Below are 26,458 nucleotides of genomic sequence, written 5' to 3' on the forward strand. Positions count from 1 at the left end.
AGTGGAGAAGATATCAGCTCCAAGGATTACTTGCATTTTCCCACATTTCTGAGAGGTTTCCCATCCTTCCATCTTTGCCCCCAACAGACTATTTTTTTCCTTTCTTTTTCTGTGGGGAAGGCGGGGAGCAGGGAGCAGCATCAGGAAATAAGAAAAGCTCAGAATGGCAACAGATAATTGTAGTTTTGTCTCTGTGTGTTGTATATTTCATGTTTAGAGTTTAATAGCCCTTGGTCAACTCTTTTTACCATAAATAGCTCTGTGCAAAGTGATTAAAGTAATGTATGATTATAATCTAATCAGATATTTCTCCTCCATTTCTGGTTGGTTTGTTTGGGGTTTTTTTCATATCACTGACTAAGACAAAGGAAACCATTTTTCCAGCAGAGTGTGTTTGAGGAAGATTTTGAGTAAACAGAATTAACAAGATAAATGAGAGTGATAATACTTGGCACTTAAACAGGTCTTTCCATTTATAGACCTCAAGGTTATTTTTAGAATATTATCAACATGATTTTACAGATTTAAGAAAAAAATAGAAAAGGATCAACATTTTCAAAAGGCTCCTTCAGAGGTCTGATCATCTTCCTTTTTGATAAACGTCTTAAGGCCCAAATTTTCATCAAAACATATCTCAGTAAAGTACAATTAACAAAATGTTTCAAAGGGAAACATCTTTATGTTGAAAGTGACTGAGCACATTTAGAGCAAAATATACATTTTAGTTACCATTCCAAACAACAACGCCAGTGTCTCATAGTCAATCCACTCCACCACTTTGACCATACTTGGCCTCTGCAATCAAAAAAATACAATCACCAGTGAATGCCTTGAAACAGCTAGCTTGTGATTAGCTATGAAATATAAACTCCACTTAATTGATGAACCATTTAAATAAGCTATGATGGAAATTGATAAGTGTTCCTACAAGGTACACAAAAAGGATTCTTTATTGCCATTATTACTATTATTGCTACTATTATTACTATTATTAATTTAAAGTACTGCTGGCATCCTAAGTGGGTCATTATCAAAAGCTTACATTAGGCTGTTGGTTTATCTAGTTGTTCCTTATGTAGTGTCACAGAAATAAAAGATAACCAGATTACATGGTACACCCCAGTTTCCTTTTCGGTAAAAGACCAAAAGCATACCACTTCACCTGGTAACAAACTGGAGGGAATTTAAGGGAACTTAGCAATGATATGGTGACCAGTTATGAGAAAAACAGAAGATCAATCAGAGGTTTCACTAAATATCAACTAGAGTAAGCAGGGGAAAAAACAAAAGGATTGGAAGGTGTAATCATGAGGTGTAATTATTTAGGGTAGTATAAGGTAATGCGTTTCTATTTCAGTTCGCTTGGTAACCTAACATTACTGAAAATAACAGCGTTAAAGCAACTCTGAATTAAGCTGAAAATTATTGTACTCAGCTTCCTGCAAATCAGAACAAAATAGCATCAACTGACTTTTTTCTGTTCTGGTATATACCCCAGGTTTAATTATTTTCCCCAAGATGCTTCCTCATCCCAATATCTGCCCTACCACTTCTCTCTCTCAAAAAACACTGCTCTGTTACATGCCCAATCACAACAGGGCAAACATGGAAATTTGTGATATTAAACTCAGAAACAAAGTGAGCACTTACCGTTTGATAACTTACCTCCCCAACAGTAGCTAAGGCAGCTAAAGCTGCCAGAGAGCCCAGCATTGCTGCGAGGGTCCTGTGAACAATCTGCAACAAAGGGTAAGAATTGACCAGAGACTTCTCTAAACATCTCCTTACTATTAAAAAGGAAAAGGGAAAAGGATAAAAATTCCTCTAGTTGATTATTTTCTTGACTTTTTTGGGTTGTTTTTTTTTTTCCTTATTCGACCCCACTCCCATCCAAAAAGACCTGACCAGAGAATGACTGATTAATTTGCCTCACTCTAGGATGTTATTTAAAAAAAAAAAAAAAAGCCACGCCTGTGTGAAACCCTGCTAGAAAGTCTCAGCTCTAATCTCTAGGCAGAGAAGGGACTTCACACCAGTTTCTTATATTTCAGCACCAGTTTCTTCTATTTGCCCACAGGTCACCCAAGAAGGAAAGCAATTCACCTTCCCTGACCCTTCCCTGACTTAAGGATCAAAAAGCCTTGCTGTGTTGGCTTCCCTTCACATGGGAAGAAGACTTGTGCCCAGGAGGTGATCCACCTCATTCTTCATAGGTGCTTGTTCATGTCTACAAAGCAATTCCCAAGCAAACAGCTCAGTCCTGGGGCAGACACATCCTACATGTACCCAGACATACTAGACTGAGTTTCCAAGTCCAGTTTGTGGTCTGGGGCACAGATAGATCTGCCAAGCCTGTACACCTGCCTTCTATCTCACACACAACAATTATTGCAGTATATGGACATCTGTCAACATCTATGTATCTAATTAATAGATTGCACTTAAAATTTTCAAGGAGAAACTACAAGAGCAAGCATGCCCTGAAAATGTGCTTTTTCCTCCAAGTGTTCATTTGTAGTTATTTAATCCACCATGTCTGGAAGATCACAGATTGTGTAAAATAACTCAGTTAAAATAAGAATGTAATTAATGAAAATCATACTACAAAAGACTGAATCTAATTAATAGCATTTACTATTAATGTGTTTAAATATTATTCAGACACAAGTCAGAACTATTTCTGAGAAAGAAATAAGGCAGTCTAGAAATATTTCATTTGCTGCTAATTTTATAAGAAATATTTTGCTGATAAGAAACAATAGGATGTGGATATCTCAAGGCCCTCCTGCCTGCCAGTGAAGGAAAAGAAAAAAAGGAAAGATTTGGCTTTGGTGTTTCTCCTTTGAAATAAATTTTCAACAGTAAATGGTAAACAACTAAGCAATTTACCAAATGACTAGAAAAATAAATATATAAATGACTAATTTATGAGTCTAAAGACAAATCTGTCTTATTCTTCTATGTTTTTCTTCAACATGCACTGGAAAATAACTTATTCATAATGATAAAGCAGATCAGACCAAGGTTTTTATGCCCTAATGACCCAAAAGCACATAGCACAGATTACAGCTCCCACCAGCTCCCACAGAAATGTGACTGATAAGTTGCTATCTTATCTTTGATTTCCAGCTTCAGAGCGTTGACATGAATGCATATGTATGGCCCTTCTGATTCTGCAGAGATGGGAAGCATTCAATAACTTTCAGTAGTTCTTGTGGCTGCCGACAAGGTGCAGCAATTAGACCCTACAGTTCTCTCCCAATAGAAGAGACAAAGCAGAGATGTTAGTTAGGGAAGATAAGCTTCTTAGCAGGGCAAAGTTCAAGGGGAAGCTACTGGGGAATCCTCAGCCACCCTCAGACTGAAGGCTTTCTCCTCATCTAATCACCACCCATGTTAGATAGCTCTTCTGCAGTTTTCAGAAAGATATCATGGGTTTTCTGAGATTTGGTTGGCTTCGGATTTTTTGCGTATTTCCACACAAGCATTTTTGATGTCACCATTATATACTTAATTACATACACTGCGTTGACTGCATTTTCAGGTTCCAAGAGTTTGCTGTCACCTATGGGTGAAATTTGCTTTAATTTCTGCAGAAAGATGAGAAAAAATGCTGTACAAATGGAGTCATCTGTCATCGTGGTGATTTTTCAAGACAAATATACGAAAGTATATCCTGAAGAATGAACAAAGACTCTTCAGGCGCAAAGCTCTATTACAAATAACTTGTCAAATGTAAAACTCTTCATTCTGGCAAACTACCATGTGGAAGTTATACAGTAACAGAAAGCAGACTTCTGTAAACCCTGAGGCATGTGGGTATTCAAAAGTTGAGTTTTGGGAAGGTTTAGGAAAGAATGAATTACTCTTTAATTTTCTTTTCACATAAAGCAAATCCCAAATAAGTAATATATTTGTAAAGGCATTTTTAAAAGCTTACAAATGGAAAATTAAGAGATGTAGGTTATAAGCTGTGACACGCTTCGAACCACAGTTCCATCTGATACACTTTTGGAAGGCATTATATTAGGTAAAATTCCATTATTATTCTTTTGAAAAATAGTACGGATCTGATCCAAACCCTTTTGAAGCCTGATAGGATGTTGAGTATCATTTCAGAATGAAATCTCAGAATGTATCCACAAACAAGAGCTCAGGCAGAATTGGAAGAGCTCAGAAATAAATCAACACAGAGATTTAACCCCAGGAAAGCTGAGAAATTTGTTGGACTTCTGAAAAGACATTTTGAAAGATTAAGTGACAAATCAACTGTATTCACCTGATCCTTCTCATGCTTGTGAAAGTGGATACCTTTGTGCATTCTCTGCTAAGCAAAGACAACTACACTGACAGAACCTCAATTCATAACAAGTTTCTCTTTCAAATAGGAATTAGCTGTAAGATCGTAAATTTGGGTTGGCTGCATCAGTCAGACAGGGTAGAGTTTTCAGTTTACAAGCTAGGAAGAGAAACAAAAGGAAATGGTGTGCCAAAAGTCACTTCGGTAGCAAGGGCAACTGAACTCATGTACAAGACTCAGCACAACACGTCCTCATCAAAGACACTGACGTAATCAATACCTCTTGTGGATCTTTTATGGTACCTAGATTTTCCTCTCTCTCATTTCTTTTTCAAAATCCATCTCTCAGCACTGATAAACTCTTGCCTGGACCACTGTTCAGCTATGCATTGCTCATTCCTTTGACAAAAAAACAACACTAAAATTCTTTCCATCCTGAACATCTCATAACAACTCTTCTTCTGTCCCATTTTTCATTCTCTCTCCAACTTGTCTCTTATCTGCATTTCTGTTTCCACTCTCTCGCATATAAATACCTCCTCACACGCTCCCATCCTCTTTTACCCTTCTCATTCTGTCAAAGCGACATGCCAGAGTGATCCCTTACTTTATTCTTGCTCTTACGTCTTCCACCCCGCAATTGGACCCCCACATTTCAATGATTCAGTTAAGTTTAGCACTTCTTATAAAAGTTCCTGGCCTTATTTCCTGGAAAGTTTTCATAAAAGGACAAGCAATGGCCATTGAGACAAAAAAGACGGAACAGAAGAGGAAGATACAAAGCTTTTAATCTATTAGTTCGCATGCTAAAGATCCCCACCTCCCAGCGCAACTACAAACGTTATATCTCTTTGCAGAAGGGGCATCTTCACCATCAACATCATCTTTATTTTTATCTGAAGAATGCCTAGCTTCTGACTTAATGAAACAGGAATGATGATGCTTGCCTTTTACAAATGGACAGTTATCTCAATCCAAATTACTACTGAAAACAATGAAGCCTAGATTTCACTCTTTACAATGCATGACTCAGTCGTAGAGCTCACTGATACAGGATATCACTAAGCTGAGAGCTGAAGATATTTCAAAAAACGGAATGGATATTTACAGAATTTTATATAAGTAGTGAAAACATCCAAAACTGCAACAATGGAGGCTCTTGAAAATAACATCAACAATGTGGGTATGGTGATAGCAACATCATAGTGCCATGCTACAGGGTCAATCCAGAATGAACAAAGATTGGGAAAAGCTTCTATAGCAAATTTGTTTTATAATTATCTGTAGAAAGTTTGTCTTATGATTGCCTGCTGTGTGCTAAACACAATGTGGTCATTGTTGATTCTGTATGATAGTTTCTATACTCTTAATTCAGGAGTTAACTTTAAATGAAAGCAACTCAAATCATGTATGCCACAAAGTCTTTGTGCTTGATATTAATTAAGGATGCACATTTCCAAGCCTATAATACAAACTCGGTTTAGAAAACCTAGACCTTCTTGAGGTTTAAATTTAATTGTCTATCTGAAAGTGCTTTGGAGTGTTTGCAGAAAGTTCATCAAATCTTTTGGTAGACTGCAACAGCGTCATCATAAAAATGATACAAAATTCCAAACACTGTCTTGTACAGTGCTCCAGGAGGTAAAAGAAAATTATTTAGAAGCCAATTGAACGGTGACCTGTATGCTATTTCAGAGCATACATTTCCCAGCCGAAATCCAGGGTATGCATATTTCCAAAATCCGCTTCTGAAGATATTTGATAAATGATACATCATACCAAATATTTTATTTCCACAAGTCCTTCTTTATAAGTGATAAATTGCTGTTAAAAGATGACTGTCAGTGACTTTAATGTAAAGCTTCAAATGCAGCCTCAATTCATTTCTTATCCATTTTTCTCTCCAGTGAATCCTGTGGCATTAAACTACTGATTTTACAGAGAAATTAATTTTCATTTGATAGACTGGCATCATTTCTGCATTTCAACAGAAGGACGTTATTCCCAAGCCTATATCCACATATGTGTTTTATGCATTTTTCACCTACCTCCAGAGTAGCTGAGACTTTCCCTATAAAATCAACAGCCGATCCCTCTTAGACTTTATAAAGTCAAGTCTCTAGTTCAATTCTTTATTCTTAGGGGACAAGGAGGGAGAGAAGGGGAGCAAAATTTGCTCTAGAAAAGCTTTTTTTCTGACTTCATGTTTTATGTCTATTCCTTTTTAATAAGGGTTTATTGGATTAAAAGAAGATATCCTCAGAAGTGAAAGAGCTCTTTTTCAAAGACAAAGAAGCTGTTTTTCCTAAATATAATCAAGACAGTATTAGCCTGACTGCCTCTGGAAACATGTTCCTCAGTCAGACCCCTTGATGGAGATTATCTTATCACTTGCTGTCACTTACTCTATAAATTTTGATCGTCCCCTTTGCCTTGGACTATTCCAGCTGTTTTAGCAGGATAAAGAGAAAAATTCAGTCTTTCATGTTACACGTATTTGATCCACTTACAGTTTGGAAAATTAATGCTGAAGTCTGAAACTGATATGAGAAGCTGAAATCAAAACTGAAATCTGCAGAAAAATAATGTTAATTTAGCTAACTAATTTAGGTAATTTTTTCTAACTCTGTCAAGAAATATAACTGAAAATTTGGGATTACGTTAGAAAACATCATGGGTCAAAAAAGCCTTGCAATACTTTGAACTCTGCCCCGTGGTAAATCCCCTTCAAAGCTGAATGGCATCAAATCCTCAGTTCATGAAAACTTGTTTTACTTCTGGAAAATAGCACAATTTGGACAGAATATAAACCAATAGACTAGAAATACAGGATATAGTCAGGTACAGATGAGACCAGAACAACAGAAAAAGGTCAATGGAGCCAAACATATTTTCCTTGTTTTTCGTGCTCGTGTGTACTAAAGACACTGTGTAACCAGTAGCAGTTAGTGAAGGCATAGCAACATACCTCCCCTTCAGCTGCTGATGGCAGCTAATGCTTTACCTCCTCACCCTCCTCCCCTCAGTTTGCTCCCTACACAAGCTCTGCAGAAGCAATTCTGCAGCTTCTGCAGCCACAGGGCGCTCTTCCCAGCACATGGGAACCCCTTAGAGGGGATGTATCTCAACAACTAGCGCGAAATGGATGGTAACAGAAAATTAATTGCCTTGGAATTACTTAGTTAAGCAGTAGAAAGCAAATTCTGCAGGGATTTTAATGAAGCAAAAGAGAGATGCTTGACACAGTTTAGAAGTATGTCTTATACCGATGCAGTGTTCAGGGGTGGACTAAAGCAGCTCTTGAGGCAAGCATGTAGGGTTCAGCCGCTGAATGATGATGTGCATCAAGGATCCCAAAGTCACCACAAGCATCACAAAAATCAGTGACAGTAAGAACAGCTATTTGTATCTTCATCTGTATGTTAGGACACTATCTATTTGTATTCTATACATGCAGACATGTGAATCATAAAATGAGACTACGCTAGGTTAAATTTTTAGGAATCTTATTATTAATCTAGTTTTGTAAGTCAAAATATGTCAAAACTGCATCACTGTGCATACATATGTCTTACTTCGGAAAAAAAAAAAACCTGGACCAACAGCTTACTCACTTTTACAAGAGTTCAGTGGTGATTCAGTATAATAGTACTGCCATATGCATGAAATATGTGCCCAAGATCAGTTAAGAGCACCGACTGGAGAGGTCTGTGGACTTGGAAACGTTACCTGCATATTTTAGTAGTAACATGCACTGTTATTAATTGCACAATAAATGTCTGCTCCCTGTAACTCTGTGAAAATAACATTCCGCATACATTCAATAAGCTCTTTTCACAGGCAAATTCCCAACGCTAAAAGACTTGGTTTTTTAAATAGAAACATTAGATTTTACAGCAAACTGTGTAACTCCTGAAGAACATCTACACAACCCCAAGGTAAGAAAGCACCCATCTGTGACATTCTGCTATAACATCCATTTTCACTCAGATAGTGTGCCAAATTACTTGTTCTGATTCAATGTCAGTGGAGAAAGTCATGGTATAAACAACTCTGCCTTAGGGAAAGGCATAGAAGACAGCAATTTACCACTTCCTAATGCAATGTTTCAAAGTATAAGGTGACATTACACATGATGATTATCTTAAACAGAAGGTGATTAAAAGTAATACTACATGGTATCCAAGACAAGTTAATATCTGTGTAAGTCCACTTTTATTCCTATGGTATGTTCACTGAACAGGTGAAGAAATAGGAAGGCAGGGATATCTTGAGAGTTTTGTCTAAGAAAGAGCACTGAAATTCTATGATTAAGTAACTACAGTAAGTTTCACCAGCTGGCATCAATTCTTTCTACTTGTAAAACACAATGCATAGAAGGGGGAGAGGGGGAAAGAGAGAGAGAGAGAGAGACTTAAGGAGATAAAATTATTTTCTGTTAATTCATTCCCCTCTTCTATATAGAAAATCTACAAGCCGATTCTAGATTCTGCAAAAGTATTTGATACTCCATAGCTCTATCAAAGGCTTTGAATGAACAATGTGTACAATTTGCAATCTCTTCACTGTCTATGAGCTTTCCTCCTCAGTGATATCACTGCTTGCTCTCTGTAGAGAAAACTGGATGGGCTAAAGCTTCATGCTGGTATGGAACGTTGAACTGACTGGTTCAAAGTAGCCCTCAAATGATGCAAGCATAAACATACCCTTACTGTATGAGATGAACAAGACTATTGAAACCCTTACATTTTCATGCCTTGGAAACTTGGGGGGAAAAGCAAAGCCGGAGAAAAAAGTGTAGAGCCAGGAAGAAAGGAGGGAAACAGCACTTGTACAGATGTTGGCCTGAGGACTCAGAAGAGGGTTTATTCCTATGTGGTGAGGGTTGAAATGACTGCTTGACTACTAAGTTGTGTCTGGTTTTGAAACAACCTCCTGCATCAGAATATTACTACTGAGAACTAGGAAGAAAAAGGTACAGCATCGTACCTAGCAAATATTTATATCGGAAAGAGGGGTCTGCTATATCTATATTATTACAGCCACAGACAGGAGTTTTCCAGCCTCTACCTGTTGGGATGGCTCCGATGTAAGAAAATTATTTTTATACGCCTCCAGGAAACACCAGAAGGGGAATATCCAGTAACATCTGATAGTTTGAGAGCCCCTCAAAGTCAAATTTTAAAACTGAGTCTTTTTATTTGCTATGAATTTGGGGGTTCTGTCTTAATGTGAAAATGGATAGAGGCACACAGAGATGAATGAGCTGATGTTCTGTAAATCAGGGCCTTGAGTCAGATCAGATTAATAGAAAGTGAAGCTCTGTGGAAAGACAGGATGGTGATCGTTTTTATGTGTCAAGGCACCTCACTCCTGTAATATTTTAGCTACAAAACCCATTTGCTGTATGACTACAGTAGAGAGATCTGGTCATGAGCCAGAAAAGGACTAATATCGCTACCTAGAAGATGATAAACCAGACTACTGCTGTGGGCTGACATGACCAAAGCTGTTGTTTATCAACAGGCTAACCTGGCAACAAACTTTCAGTCTTGCAAAACCCTTTTGCAAGGGTCAGTCCATTCCTGCGGCACCTAACTCAGCAGGCTTTGCTGTTTCCATCCACTCTACATGCCTTGATATCATTCCCAATGCACACCCTCTTTTTTGTGTCCTAAAAGCATCATTCGCGGGGACTGCAAGACACTCATTGTATTTGCCATATCAGAATATTTTCTGAAGAAGATGTCACCATCTATATTTCCCCAGCTATCTCAACATCCTCAAGACTAATGAGATTGTGAATCTCTAGTAAAGAAGTTGCACAGAGAAAATCACAAAAGTAAAGGGCAAAATTACTTTGCTTTTCCTGTGCGAATCTTTGTCAGCCTTCTTTTAATATTAGGGTGATATGACCATACAGAATTATAGCCATGCACAATGAAAAACAGTACGGCAAACTGCAGCACTCACATTACATTTACAGGGAGTTTTCTGCTCTAGCCAACAGTTCATTTGGTGAGTCTTTCATCCCTGACATCTTCTCTCTTTCTCACTCCAGTTTTCTTCTCTGGATTTTTTTTTCCTCTGTAGACCATGCCATCTCATCTCCCTCCAAGCCTGCCCCCTACACTCCCTCATGTTTATTCATTCACTTTTGCCCCTGCTCTTGCTGAAGGAAGACATCATTTGACACCCCAAAAGAAGCTAAGTGATTCTCGGCCCTGTTTCTGTGCATTAGAAGTGTTTGTCTGTTCTAACAACTTGTTAAAATTTTAAGACTTCATGGCTTTCTACCCCTCTGGTTGCCTTAGGCAGGGTAGAAGCTGAACAGTAGCATTCAATTAAGCTAATTTAATGTTCTACTGCCTGTCTCAAACAGAAAGGAAAAAAAACAACCCACAATATACATAGTATGCAAGGCAGGGCAACACACTTGTGTTCGACAGTCTTTCACAAATTGAACAAAATACAGATCAAAATTAGTTTTAAAAGACAATAGAAAATAGAAGATGGACATTTGGAAATAATTTTTTACACTTTAGTGTTTAAAATATGACTCCTATTATATCAAAAAATAACATTCTGCAAAAAGTGGAGCCTGGGTGACATCATCTTTTAAAGCCGACGATCCTACCAGGTCCTTAGAATAGCAAGCAGCACCATCCAGTGGAAATTTTCTCCAGTTAAGTTCTTAATTAAGGCAACTTATGTGCTACAGAAGTACTATAGCACCCAAAAGAAGGTATTTTTCCTTAAACACACATAGTCAGAGGAGAGCCAGACTTCTACCAAGATAGACCTAACAATTAGACAGGAAACAGCCAGTGTAAAGTCAATATTCATGTTGGATTAATAGTACAAAACCATTGTTATAACATAACAAGCCCCAGCTTGTGCTGTTATACTGTATTTTTGTTTGAATTTAAATTTATCCTGTCCTTGTCTTAGAGCATTCTGCTTCCTTTACACTTGCTTTGTTGCAGTTGCAGCAGGTAAAAATTACTGTAGTTTACGTAACTGGTGCTGGCTCGGTGCTGTTGGAGCCTCCTCGTTGGTGGCAGGGTCTCTGCTCTACACAAGCAGTAGAAATCCTTGCACCTCAGGGGTACTGATCCAAGGCTTCTCATAAGGAGCACCTTGTAATGCTGCTGCACAGCTGCTTGAAAGTAATTTTGAGCCTCTCAAAATGCACAGAGGTCACACCCTCCATCTAAATCAGAGAAATGCAGGGAATGATGGTAAGCCTTGATAGTCCATACTGCTTAATCTCTAGCTCGGTTACGGGCTGCTGTCTCTGGGAGAATATCTAGCATACTGTTTGGAGAATAATTCACTCTGGGGGACAGGACAGATGAATCCACCCTACGTCTGGATCACCTTGTTCAATCCAGTCCTCCAGGACCTGTCTCAGCAGGCTTTGCTGCCTCCATCTGCTCCACGTGCCTTGATACCATTCCCAATGCACACTATCAGTTTATGGCCTAAAAGTGCTATTTGTGGGGACTTCAAGTCTGCCTTCATTGTATTGCACATTTTCAGGTGGAGGAAAAAAGAAATAAAAAGGAAGAAAAAAAGAGTAGACTTTTGAAAGGTAATGCTGCTTTAGGGTTATGAGGATTCAAAACCAGACCTACAACCACATGCTGCTTAGGAAGGACGCAGCCAGCCTATTCCAAAGGGAGACAGATTTTTCCTCAAGCTAAGCTCTTGTAATGGATTTTATGGTTTAGGTTTCACTATGCTGGACTCGAGTTCTGTGCAACCCCTAGACTCACAACATTTACAATTTCTGCCTTGGGCTGGGAAGTCTGATCTCCAGGCCCTACCTCTTGGCTCCATTTCTACCTCACTGTAAAACGCTGCATATAATCAAGACAATATCAAGGCAGACTTCTCTCTCCCCCAGTCAGGACCAGTAGTCTCTCAAGAAAGGAAAAGTGTGCAGGAGAGCATCCTTGCCTTGCTGAAAGCTGGCCAGCACACCCAGGGGCACTGGTTTTCCCACTCTGCGCCAATCTTGGGCTCTTTTGCTCCCTCCCTCACCCAGACAGGAGGGCAGATGAGGGCAAACTTTTGTTCTTGCCCCAGTGAAGTATGGTTTGGACTCTTCACCAGGGAGGATAGATGGTTTGTTCTGATTATCTGCCATTAATTTTGTGCCAACTCCTATAGCAGTGTTTTAATTCCTCTTCACAATTTTTCCATCCTAGCACAAATGAAAGCAATAGCAGAAGGAATATGTTCTCTCCCACAAAGGCCAGGGAGAGCAGCAGCCACAATCTTCTGTTTTACACTGTCTTTTCCAATAAAGGCTATGGATTTTCTTCTGTCCCTTCGCTACCAATCTTTTGGTAGGATGTATGTGAAGGTGGGCACACTCTAATCCACACTCTTCTTTGTCTATATTTAAAGACAGATCAATATGAGAATGGATGAGAAGTGAGAAACCATGCTGAGTAAGCTGATCACTAGTTTCTGTGACTTTCCTCATCGGAAAAATTCTCCCTTAAGATTAGCCTATTGGCATCACTTAGTATCGTGTTTCGTATACCAGTGACTATTTCTTCTATTCTCCTATTCCTTCTTTGAAGCATAATTTTTTCGTGTGGAAATAAATAGCCTCATTACTGGAAATAAGCAAAAACTGGACTGTGTGAGCGTAGACAGCAGTAATAACAAACATCTTATTTCATTTGTAAAAATGCTTCCTGTGACGAAACACTGGTTCAACCAGCCCACAATGCTAGAAAAAGGGTCAGACTGAACCACATAGGAGTTTTGCTGTCTGCAGCTAATTTCTGCTGGTTAGATGCTATGAAAAATCACTCTGCCTTGAGTTAAAGAAATTAAGCTTATGGGATGTTTATTCATAATTTAAGCTAGTTAATAAGGGAAAAGTAATATGGAGAGAAACTGACACTCCACTTCCATTAAAGTAATAAAAACTGTGATTATAAGCTCATATTTCATGCTAGTAAGAAGCTAGAACTTTTAAGACCAGATCTTGTACTTTCAAGTATTTGTGTTTTAAGAAGGAATACAGACATGCAAATGTTATTCAAGATGTCAAATCATTAAAATGCCATTTGAAAGATCCTGGCATGATCTTCCTTGGGGCTATAAGACAGGATATGAAACTAAGTGATAGCTACTGTGATAAAACAAGCCCTATGGAGGCTCTCACAGAATTTCTGATACTTGCTGGTATCCCTTTTCTGCCAATTGATATGTTACTGGTATAGTTTCTTTTTTTTTTTCTTTTTTTAATTTTATAAAATGAATGTTATTCTGCCTTTTCTCCTGACTAAATAAAATGTTTTATAAAATAGCTTTTAAAAGGCCATTACCTTCATATTGTTTTCTGCTGGCTCATTTAAGTATCATAAACACCTAACACTCCATTTTAACCCACAACACAAAAAAATATTATTAAAGGAAAATATTGGACAAGTGCACACAATTATTCATTCAAATCAGTGAGCTCTGTCCTTTAATAATAAATGTTTAACATTTCTAATTAATTCATCTCCAACATAAGCTGCAAATATAAAGTTAATAATCACTAATAAGAGCTTTAACAACTCAAGAAACTTTTCTAAATACCAATAAAAGTTTAAAATATTAAGAGATATTTTAAGATATAGATAGGCAGATACATATCTTTTCAGGGTAACCAGTGTATTATCCCATTCTCTGTGTACACAAATACAGGCAAAAGGGGAGAAATCAAAGATATCTTACTGGAATGCAGAGAGGAAACAGTGAGATTTTATCCACACTACTTTCCCTTGACTATGCTGTACCACCAGAAACAACCATACACCACTGCTTATTGTATCAGAGCAAACAAGGTGTAAATAGTCACTTTAGTTATATATATACGAAAAGGTTTTGCTGGAAAAAGAATGGAAATTAAAGAAGGCAAAAGACAAAATGCACACTTAGCTGAAAGAACAAAGATATTTGGTCCAGAAAAGTGTAAAAATAAAATTTTCTAAGTTTTTTTTTGTTCGCATTTTTTTAAGTTCTCAATCAAAAGAGGCTGCACATTTTGAGGATCAAAACTGGAAAGAACCTATCTTGAAATATATTGTGAACTAATTTAGTACAACAACATCAGCATAGAACTCTGTACATCAGCACTTTACACCAGATGTCTCTGTAGACCAACAAGAAAATATACTTATAGCCCATCTTACCTATATGCCTCAGTAATCATGAAGGGTCAGGTTGTAGAGATGAGATCAACAAAAGTAAACCTGGCACACTTTTTTTTTTTAACATACACTTATTTTAATTTCCTGTGCAGTGTAGGCTTCCAAGACCAAAATGAAACACTTCATTGTTTTCTACAGTCTATAAAATAATATAGATTAGATTAATTCAAAAATACCACAAGAAGCAGAATTTTTTTCTCAATTCTCCTCTGGGAGAAGGGGGATCAGAAGACTGAAATTGAAAGAGAGAACTGATGAATTTTTGAAAAAAAATCAATTTCAAGAGAATGAATGTCTAGTTACTAAAGGAAAGGATGATTACAGGGGAAAAAAAATTTAAAACCCTACAGATCTCAAACAGAAGATGTAACTAAGAGATGTCATCTAAAGAGGGTTAAAAGCAATATACCAAAATTTCAAGGGATAGGGTAGGATTGTGAAGTAAGAAAATACCCATATTTGTGGTAAGCATAAAAAAAGAAATCATTAGAAATTAAAGACGAAAAGGAGACATCTTCTTTTACCAGAAACATATTTGTATTTTATGAATATGCAACACATAACCAGTTTCAAAAGAAATAACACTTCAAATAACTGTCTGAAGAAACAAAGTTCAAGAGCTTAATGTGTTTTCTGAAGAATAGCACATCCTGAGATAGTAAGAATTCTCCACCAACAAGGACTGGTACTTGACATACATTGACATCCTAGAAATTTGATCCCAACGTAGAGGCAAACAGCTGCCTCAGAGTAGAATTCACCCTGTGTTTTTACAGCGGTGCAATTTTGGAGAAGATGACAGTTTGCAGTAAACACACTCCATCTTCCAACTGCAACCTCACACTTCATCAGCTTTTCCCGTCACCTTTATCTGCAGGAGGCAGAAGCTCTTGCAGCCTGTTCTCCTGCATGCTTCCTGGTGACTAAGGTAGCAAAGGGCAAAGTGAGAAGGAGAAGGAAGGATTAAAAGATGAGGACAGTGGGATTAAGGAGGTTGTGGGCACAAGATGTACAAATCATGTTTGGGGAGAAGGGCTGTGCAGGAGGGGCAAGAGGCATGCCTTCGGGTATGTCTTGTGGGTTGTAATAGACAAAATGCTTCCTCTTTGTTCATCATAGTAAGAAAATACGTGAAAATATTGCTCTAAAACTTGTTTGGGTGCCCACACTGTCTGAAGTTGAACCTGTATGACCAGTGATAATGAATAAAACACAAGAAGCTAATAAAGTCTGATAAAAGATGGGGAGCAGCAACACTAAAAATGAAAATCCATGAGAGATTGCTCCTGCAGCAACACCAATTGATTTCTCTAACAGTGATAACTGCTAATGGAATAGGGAGTGCAATGTGTTGAGAAAGCAAGACATCAGACACTAAAGTTACAAACACTGAATGTAAGGTAAGCCACTATTACATATTTTAACAATATTAACATCCATCTCTTGCAAGAGATCCATGAGGGAACCAAATAACAGTCAAGTTTTTTTTCCACGTTAGTTATTTCCAGCACATATATTTATAGCTCAAAATTTACTCGAGTTGTGGCATTTGTCATTCCTTCAGATGCTGTGGAGAAAGAAGCTATCATGATGCAATAGGTGACTTTCCACATTTTACAATTAAAAAAAGTTTACTTATAAGTATCTGTTTCTACCTTTGAATTTGCAGAAGTAATGTTTCTGCAAACAACAGAAGTTTTTCCTTGATCTTTTCACAGAAACAATAAGTTAATGAGTTGTTTTAAAGCGCTTTTTTTAAAAACAACGGGAAAATGCACGCTTTCCTTGGCTTTGCTTTTCATTTTCAAGCCTTTATTTCCTCCAACACATGAATTGTTCCAAAGCAGCTTTCTAGGATGCAAACATAAAACCACCATTTACATACATTAAAAACCTGACGTTTTGCAATTGCATAGTTGCTCTTTTTTGCAAATGAAAGCTGCATGTAAAATTATTAAGATTCTTTTGGTGCTGTGCTGCATGCCTACATGTATTTATGGTAAAATCTTGTCCAATCCCCCTCCATATTTAGTATTATATCTCTTTGCTCATTTATAAAGTACATAGAGGCATTTTAAGCCTCATAAATAAATCATCACTGCTAAACGATGTAATCTAAACGTCTAAAGCATCTGTCATGTTGTATGCACCCGTTATTGATATTTGATTAGAACGTGTTCAACTATCTTACCATTTCAATGGGTAACAGGATGAAAAACTTAAAATACACAAGGGACGTGGAAGAAAAATGAGCATGCTGGACATATTTACTATGGTTCATCTTGTAGACTTGATTTGATTCTCTCCTCTGTTTCGTATTAGCAAAAATCAGGTGTGATTCAACTTGGAGAATTCCTTGACAGTGTGGATGCTCACATGAATTTAAAAAAAAAGTTTCCCCCCCATATCTGTTTCAAGATAATCAGACAGTAAGTGTATTCAGTTCAGAGAAGTCAGTTGAGTCCTGCACTGTGTCTGACATGCTTTCCATCCTGGGTGCTGATGCAATGCATTTTCATTGAGTTTGGTACCTCAAGGCTTCAGAATGATGTTGTAACACACATTTAAAGTTCCCTGTCCCTTGACTTCTTCATATTAACTCAGATTCCATTTCCTTTTTAAATAACACAGTAAAAGAATTTCTAAATGTCACTCATTGAAAAGTGTGCACAGTTTAACCTTTTAAAAGTACACTAAATTCGTAGTTTGAATTTGCCTTAGAGAAGGGAATTACCAAAGCTTTCTTTTCCTTTACCTTATCTTAAAAAATAATTAGCTTAAAACCAGATCTTCCACACCTTTTATTACCCAAACTTATTCTCACAGCCAAACTGTAATCCTGTTAAAATACTAAAACTCAAATAGGTCCTCATAGGAAAATACATAAGATGACTGTAACATTAAGACAACTTGCCAAAATCAGTTACAATTCAGAACAATTTCCTCACATATATCTTATTCATGCCATTAGCAACACTGGTGGCACAGCAAGGATTCATATATGCGTTTTTAAAGTATATTAAAGCCCAAAAATGTAACCCTTCCTTGTGCTCCATTTACAAAGTAGGGGGAAAATAAAATCAAAGTACAAAACTCACTTACTTCCAATATGATCAGCACGTAGACACCTACTAAGATAACGGATGCAATTGTTACTTGTGCCTCTATATTTGCATGAAGGTATTGATGCTTCATGGAGAGAGGAACACTTTCAGGCTCCTGTAGGAAAGCCTGAATGTTTATGAAGATGGTGCCTCTGGTGAAAGAAAGAGAAGTTCTGCTTACTTCTGGAATGAAATGCCGTTAGTTTTATTTATGCATTAGTTTTATACTAACACCTTTAAATATACGTATATGTGTTATATCTTTACAATTGCAAGCAACTTTCCAAACATTTTCACTGTATCCCACTAAATAGCATTGTTTGGAAAGTAACTCAAGTAAAACCCAGCCTTGTAAATCCATTTAAAAAGCAGCAAAAAGTCATTCTTTCCTGCCTCTCTGAAACAGGCAATCATAGATTATTTTTAAAACATTATCTATTCCTTCATATTCAAGTCTATGTAAATTACTACTTCAATGGGTTGTTTCTAAGTCTCTTAGCCAACCTGTTTGATATCTGAAAGGTTCTAGTTGTGATGATTTGCTGATTTCTTCTTGAACTTAAGGGTAGAGACCAGTTGTATACCATCTGCAAGAGAGTCACATTTGGCAATATTAGTGAAAATCAATGAAAGCGGTTTGTCTCCGATCTCGGGTTTTATTTCGTTTGTTCTCTCTCCCGTCCATTTAGAAGAATTTTGCATGGACAGGGCATAACACACACCAGCCTAAATTAATTCCACATGATTAGGTATGTTTCAGGCACTGAGGCTGGAGAAAACTCATCCTCAATCCCTCACTCAATCAATGAAATGAAAGACAGCTCCAGGAGGTGCTCCAGAGATGGAACGCCAAATCACACTTTGCGTTGGCTGTAAGGAACATCTAGGGCATCTAGGCTCAGAGACAACAATATGGTTCACTGTCAAAGACTGCCTGGGAGGAAAACTAACATGTATGAGGTACAGATGATAAAAAGCACAGGAACAACATCATACCCACAGACATTATGATGAGGACACGGTAGAATTTCAGTAAACAAAATTCTTGTTTGCTGATCTTCTGGCAAAAAGAAACAAAAAAATCTCAGAAAGTAAACACTTTCTGAAACTTTGCACATTACTACACACTGGTAGTCATGCAAGTTTAGCCAAATTCACTATTTAAATGTTGATACAGATATTGTCTCTTTTTTAAAGAAGATGAACTTTAAAAACCCTTCAAATTTGTTTAATTGTAGCCTAAATCCTAAGCCTGTCTTGACCCTGTAGGAAACAAAGTGCAGAATAAAAACTGCTGATCAGCAGCTTGGAATATCTGACACAGAGAAATGCCCGAGGAGCATGCAGGCAGTAAAGGTTAATTTGGCTACCTACTCCTTCAGCCATGTCAAGACCACGGATGGTGTGCCAGCAGAGGTGGGCTGCTGCAGCCAGCTGTGCGCTGGCTGCCCCACAGCAGCATGAAGGCTGCTTGGGGATCACTGACAGCATCATAGGCTACAGCAGACTCCTCATCACGGGAGTGGGTGGTTTAAGAAAGTAATTGCCATTACGGTGTTGTTCACTGTGCTGAGGTAGTGGGCCTAATCTTTTGCTGCAGACTGTGAGATTGTGTGTAAGTGTGAATACTGATAGCATCGTTGAGCTGTGCAGTCCCTGGTAGAGGCAGGCTATCCTGTCACGTACACAGAATGAGAGGCAGTTGTTTGTATGTCAATGCTGTTCTTTAAATGATGAAGCTTATTTTTATTTTTCAGCAATATACAATGACAGGCTGTTAAAAGATCCTCCTTCACCAAGTTCTCTAGGATGGAGCATCAGGAACTTGTTACAAACAGCATCAACAATGAGAAAGCCTTAAGAGAAATAAAGCAAATAAATGTGACACGTCTGAGAAAACAATTTGTGACAAAATGTGCAAATGTGTTTCAGTGGGTGCAAAAAGGCGCTTCACACTTGTTTCTTCCTTTCAAGACAACATTTGAAATGTTACCAATTTTAAACACAAGAACTTCCATGCTAAGTGTCAGTCAAGGAGCATAAGTTTTACAAAGTTTTAATATAAGAAGCCAAAGGAAGCCTTATAGAGGCAAAAGAAAATGCCACTTTATGCCTATGAGAATAAGCCTTCTAATGCTGCTCTTGACACACTTCACAGCAGGGAAAAGCACGACCACTTAATCCACACAATGGTGATGGAAATACAGGTGGTAGAACACATCTCAAAAATATGAAAAAAATTTAAAGACCATCACCGGCTGCTGGCGTCTCCTCCTTGATCCAGCATCTTCAGCCTGGCTGATTTGTACTACAACGTATTCCTCTGTTTGCTGATCTGCTACATCTACTACAAATGGGCCTCCCATGTCTAACTTCAACAGAGCAGAATCACGAAAATCAGTCAGATTCATAGCTGTTAATAAAGTTGTTAAGGCGTAAATTTCAATTAAAAATTAGTATAGGCTGTACAAACTCCAGAAGGGAAAAAAAAAAAAAAAAAGACTAGTCAACTTATATTGAAAAACACATTCTTCAGCTAAAATGCTTAAGAAACTACAAAAAGAACAAAATAAATGTCCACATCCTCACCAAGTAACACTGTTTTGGCCAGATTTCCTAAGGAAACAGGAGTCACTGATTCAGAACAAATACAACTGTCCTTTCCTAGTGACTTTTGAGATCACCAGTACTTTCAGTTCTGTAGATGTTCCAAAGCTCCAAAATAGCTTACAGAAATATATAGAGAGACAGAGAAGTAAGGCTGTTTGAGTGCTTGTATTAGATGAAAGGCTGCATCATTAACTCAGCAATTTAATCACAGAATTTGCACTGGGGAAAACACTGAGGAAACTCCAAACATGGGAAAACTAAACCAGAATCAACATCCTATTCAAGCCAGAGGATTTGCTTTCTGGTAAAGATTTTACTCACAATTTTTCAAACATCTGAAAGACATATTTTCAAGCTCTTCTCAGTTGCAGTACTCACAGACTCTATCTTTTCTTTCTTTCTCTCTTGGATATCTAGCATCAGGTGTGGTCAAACTACATTCCTAGTCTAATGTAACTGAGAAATCAGACACCCATGATCCACATATGCATTGGAAGTCTGGCCCTAGTAGTCCCATCTAGGACTATTTGAACTAGTGATAGTCCACTTCTGGCCTGGTTGAGAAAGAAGCATCCCTGAGAGTTTGGGGAAGAGGGAAAGCCTGAGCTTTTCGACCCTTCACAATCCATTTGTTACTGTAATAGATCAATATTGTAATTGTTTTGCTATCTGTGACCAGATAGAAAGCTAAGACATCACCAACAGAACACAAAAAAAAGAAATCCTAAGAAGGAAAAAAACAAGAGTTGATTTTACACATGTATGTTCTGTTGAAGTCATGTGACTTCATTACCTATTTGAGTGTCTTAACAGTTTTAACATCAGACATTTAATTGAGCACACTACAAAGAGTGTATCTATTGCAAAAAAAATGTACAAGATCATATAATTACCAGAAGGATTTTCCCAGAAAGACATTTTGTTGCCCACAGAACTCAGAGTTTTAACAGGAGAAGGAAAAACCACAGTGTAGTTAGAGGGGACTCAGGGCAGTGCTGTACCCTACTTTCCAGCAAGCCCCAGTAGGGCCAACCATAGTAGACCAGTCTCTAACAGGGAAAGCTTTGTAAAATTACAAGGGGTCCTTCATCTTTAAAAGAGTTGTTCCATCTGTCTATATTCCCAGCAGGAGAACTGGATCTAGAAAAGAGCTGTCTCTCACACTAACCCACAAAAGACCCTAGCATATCTAGTGGCAGATGAGCAGCCAATGCATTGCAAAGTAATGTAAATCTCACCCTGCTTACCACAGCAAGCAGAACAATCACCACCAGTGTCACTCACATGCCATTCATTAAGAATGAACTTTCCAAGCATCTATTTGCTTAAAGGAATCACACAGGAAAGGACAAAAAAATAACCTCAGATGCAACAAATCAGGAGACCAGCCCCTGTCAGGAGAATTTACACACACAGCCATTAGTAAGCATAAATACAAATTACAACAGTTTTCTTCTTCTGAAGGTGATTTGGCATCACAGTTTTTCTGTGTCCAAATTATTACATAATATTATTCCTGACTGGACCTATAGCTATACCTTTAACTAGAGACATCAATTATATTTTCTAAAAGGCCTGCTGACCCAAAGTCACTAACCCAACGATTCAGGACACATCTTGACAGTCTGCCTTTTATTAGGAGTGTAGCAAGTAATTTATGTCTTGAAAAGCTTCAGGTGCATATAATTATGGCACCTTCCTTTTAAGCCATACTTTTAAAAGAAATCCTATAATTACCTAGATGACACATTCAGAAGCTATTATAAAGGATGCTTAAAATTGAAAGGGCAAAAAATTAAAACTTATTTTCAAGAGAAACAATTCCTTCCTTCTTTTCCTGTAAAGATAGGGATAATGAAGAAGTTTTTCCATTCCTTTCTGTGTGTTTACAAAACCGTCAGAAAGAGCCCTAGCAAAACAGGTTCTCCTTTGATTGCAAGTGGAACTGAACTTCATTCACCTGTCCACATTGAGGCCCTGACATCTCATCAGAGTTATGTTTCTCCAAAAAATATTTAGAGCCTCTGCCATCATTCCATTGTTAGATGGCAGCAGATCACAGCCTTTATGAAAGGTGGAATCAAAATAAACCAGGAGAAAACTTCAGCCATGCTTATATGAATCAAAATCTGATTTTTTTTTTTTTTAATCAAGCTGCTCTTCAGAATATTTTTGTTCTGCCTTATCTTGGTTTTGTATCTTACTTAAATTGCCAGAATGTGATTTCCTCTATATTTTAATCATTCAGATGTGACTAACTTTTGGGAAAATTATCTTTATACTTCTAATATCACCTTTCATTCTGCAACTTAACCATGCTGAGACTTTTTGTCTTTTTCTTTTCTGAACTTTTTTTGTAATGTGGCCTCCAGCGTGTGCCTTTAAAGCAAAAAATCTCCCTGACAAGATTTACAGCCAGAGCTGTTATTTTTTATTTCACTTCAGCTAAGCTGCCTCATTTTTATGTTGTTCCATTCTTGAAATTATATTACTCCTGTGAATTATCCTGTCAAGGGATTTGGGCTTGTGTATGCTTTGTGCACCATTACACAGTGGCTGGCTGTATTTACATTTGGTACCAGATTGGGTCCACTGCTCAGAGCTAAACCAAGAGCTGCTTTTTTTCATCTTGGTTTTCTGACTAGTTGCTCCTAGAAGGTATTGAAGGGTGTGTGAGAGTCACTTCATGACACTTTACTTTTTGTAGCTTATGTAGACAACATGGTGGCATGGGATGCGGTGGCTAAGTATTTAAACTGGTATTCATTCACCACAGTTTATAATTCTGTACTGTGGACATCTACATCAGAGTTGGTTACTCCCTTAAAATCAGTGAAAAGAGGTGATTTTACAATGGAATTCACTGCTTTATTTTAGACCACCAAAGATGAGAGGAATTGCTCATGAGAGGAACCATTGCTCTCTATTAACTGTAAAGAGAGCCTAGGACAACTAACTCAGGTGTAGCTGAGATGAGTCACTCCCTAAATACTGAGTACCTGCTCTACCCTCCATCATGCCATTAATTCAGTATGTGCAGAGTCAGCTGAAAAGCTGTGGCTGACAGAGATTCTGTTATATTTGCATGCATACAGTTGAATTTATGCTTTCTTTAACATCTTCTTGTATCACCTACTCTGCCTACTGTAAAATGTACCTTGAGAATACTATGTCTATTGATTTTTTTTTCACCAAGTTTCTTTATATACTATTATTCCTGATTTATGACCAGGTCACTCATGCTACTTTCTCTAGGATATCACCATTTTAAAGAAGGAATTTTGCCTGGGTCTCAGCATCTGTTTTTACTTGCTGTCCTTAACTGGGTCTATTGATGTCCTATCCCTATTTGTAGCTTATGAGGTTGTTTTTATATCATTCCTTAACAGTATATCAAGTTGAACCACATGTTTTTCTATACCTATTGGTTCCCCCATCTGAAGAATGCTCCATAACTTTTTTTTTTCTCTCTTTTTGGAGTGTCAGCATTCTGAGTCTATTTTTGCCTACACTGGATCCATCCTTTCTCTCTGTGCTCCACCAATTCCAGAAGTTTTGCGAGTCCATCGTAAACTCTTTTCTACAGCATTTTCTCAGTGACGTCTTGAGATTCGGCTTATTTCCCTGCCTCTGCATGTGGTCCTGATCTTCATCCATCTACTTAGCAGCTTGAACATTGCCTGCAGACCAAAATGCTTACTACATTTCCAACAGCATCAACAAATATAAATAATTTTTAAATGTGTTCTGCAAACAAAAATGACAGAGGAGTGTCTGATAATAGAGAACTAGAGTTACAAAATAAATTAAAAAAAATCAAAGGGGAAAAAGAACTAAAGGGATTACAGAGGTTATTTTATTCATTAAGTTAATTTATGCTCCCTGGGAGAAAAACCCATTTTTAGGACCTCAATGGAAACTGAAGACCTGACTATATTCTTTGTCTCACAATCTTTCTTTCTACATATACCTCTGGCTTAGGGAGCAGGAAAGGTAATTTTCAGTGTCACTAGTGGTTATGGCACGATTATGAGTTTCCCTAGTGACCTTTTTTTACTCCGTGATTAACACAGTTGCACCAGTCATTCAAACTCACGCAACTTCAGCAAGGAATTTGATAATAAGTTCAGCATTTTTATGCATCTTATGTCTGTTTGGTCTAGTGCCTCCCTACCAACTGCCATATGTGGAATTGTTCTAACTTCTTGTTCTGCCTCAACACGAGGAAAAAGCTTCTTTACTCTGAGGGTGACAGAGCACTGGAACAAGCTGCCCAGGGAGGCTGTGAAGTCTCCTTCCCTGGAGATATTCAAAACACACCTGGACACGTTCCTGTGAGACCTGCTCCAGGCGAAATTTCTTTAGCAGGGGGGTTGGACTAGATGATCTCCAGAGGTTCCTTCTGACCCCTACCGTTCTGTGATTCTGTGAACTAGTTCCACTGAATCCAAACAAAATAAGAAGTCTAGCCTATGATGTAAATTTCAACATATTACTGCTATTGAGACACATCTTCTAATTTCTGAATTTGAGATCTTAATCCAGCACTGGATGTGCTGAAATCTCTCAGAGCTACTGAGGAGAGAGGTAAATCAGTGAAAATGGCCACTGAGTAGTCAATATGATAGCTCCAGTTTTGTCTGATTTGTACTGACCAGGGACCTGTTCAGCCATGACTTGAGATGATGTATTTTCATTAAGTTTTGTTTTGCACATAAAGAGCAAGTGGGTAAGGAACCCTTCACACTGGGTGCTGTGCAAATATACACCTTGCAAAATGTCAAACCTTGCTCCAAAAACTTTACTGTGGAGATATCAAACATTTAAATCAAAAAATCAGATCAGGACTGAAAGTCTTTAAAATATACTTATAAAAATGCAAGATCCTTGGCCAGGCTCAGCAAGAATTCACAAGCCACCCCCTAGTTATTATCAGGTTTCAGGTCTAAGAACAAGAAGTTCTGACAATCAGTCTGAAAAAGGAAAATTAAACTGCTTCACCTAGACTGATCTAACTTTCCCCTGCTTATAACAGGAACCGTCACAAGTACAGAGGTTGAGAGGAAAGCAAACAAGATTGTTACTGAAATACTTGTCAGGGACAGAGTAAAGATGGAAATTCACAGCTCAATGAGGTAGGTGTGAGACCCATTCCACAGAAATTCACTGGAAGAAGATTTAACTTTTCTTGCAAAAAGAAAATATTTCTACTATTGAGGAGTGTAGAAATAGCAATATTTTTATCAGGTACAGTGAAAGAAGAGAAGGCACTGTATCAGGGAGACAGTTATTTCTTTAAATGACAGGTAGCATAGAGTTTGACTATGTAATTCCTTAATAACATCCACAAATGCCCAATAATTTTTATATTTCATAAAGCCTAGTTCAATTCAAAAAACTAATGCACAGTTCTGCTCCAGCCATCTGCTCCCCATTGCTGGAGAAAAATCTTTAATTTTGCTTAGATCAGGGCAGAATTTATTAGAAACAAAGGAAAGAACACAAAGTATATTTAGCATTTTGGAAGATTCTTCAAGTCTGAAAACCTATGTAAGCTGTAGAGAAGAACAATATTTCTTATTCACTCTTTGGTCAACTAGTTAATGGGGAGAAGTTTCTTGAACATTTGAATGGCCATACAGTTCCTGAAAAAATAAATGTTCATGTCTTAGAATAGGTACATGTAACTAAACTAAGAAACGCTGAAATTTATTCGGACTCTACGTCTCTTCTTCTATTTTTGTAATCTGCTTTCCAAAGGCACATAGTCTTGTTAATTATTGATGCTCCCCACTTAAAATACAGTCTTTGAGCAAAAGATCTGAAAATGCTTCACACATTTACATCATTAGGGATATTGAATCTAGCTTCCTGCAGAAAAGGGTCCTCTAGCCAGGCTTGATTACAAACTTACTTCTTGCTGGTATTAGAGAGTTGACTGTTAGAATTTAGAAGCCAATAAATCCCAAGTGTTGTCAAAAGAGAATAATATTACCACTATTTTGAAACAGTGTACTAAATCCACTGAATTTGTATCTGGTACCAACAGGGAAATCAGTATTAAAAAAAAAAAAAAAAAAGAAGAGAAAAAAATCCCACAACTTACAGACTCAAAAAACATCTCTTAGTTCACAGAAGGCAAGATGTTTTCAGAAACTGCAGCCAACACACCTCAGTGCTACATACGAGGTTTGTACCCACAGGGATGGGCAAAGCAAAGGGAG

At 37.7% G+C, this 26,458-nt stretch overlaps 1 protein-coding gene across 1 annotated transcript in view; it reads right to left on the minus strand.

Moving 5' to 3' along the window:
- Positions 1-26,458, minus strand: part of OCA2 (OCA2 melanosomal transmembrane protein) — a 177,199-nt gene that overhangs the window by 120,378 nt on the left and 30,363 nt on the right. The window contains exons 6-10 of the mRNA XM_086482209.1: positions 19,880-20,037; positions 18,129-18,211; positions 17,623-17,776; positions 1,666-1,737; positions 730-795 (exon numbers count right to left, since the gene is read on the minus strand). Coding sequence (XP_086338335.1) covers positions 730-795; positions 1,666-1,737; positions 17,623-17,776; positions 18,129-18,211; positions 19,880-20,037 — 533 coding nt within the window. The remainder of the gene's footprint in view (positions 1-729; positions 796-1,665; positions 1,738-17,622; positions 17,777-18,128; positions 18,212-19,879; positions 20,038-26,458) is intronic.

Source organism: Leptosomus discolor, chromosome 1, assembly GCF_034619465.1.
Source record: "Leptosomus discolor isolate bLepDis1 chromosome 1, bLepDis1.hap2, whole genome shotgun sequence".
Classification (NCBI taxonomy): domain Eukaryota; kingdom Metazoa; phylum Chordata; class Aves; order Leptosomiformes; family Leptosomidae; genus Leptosomus; species Leptosomus discolor.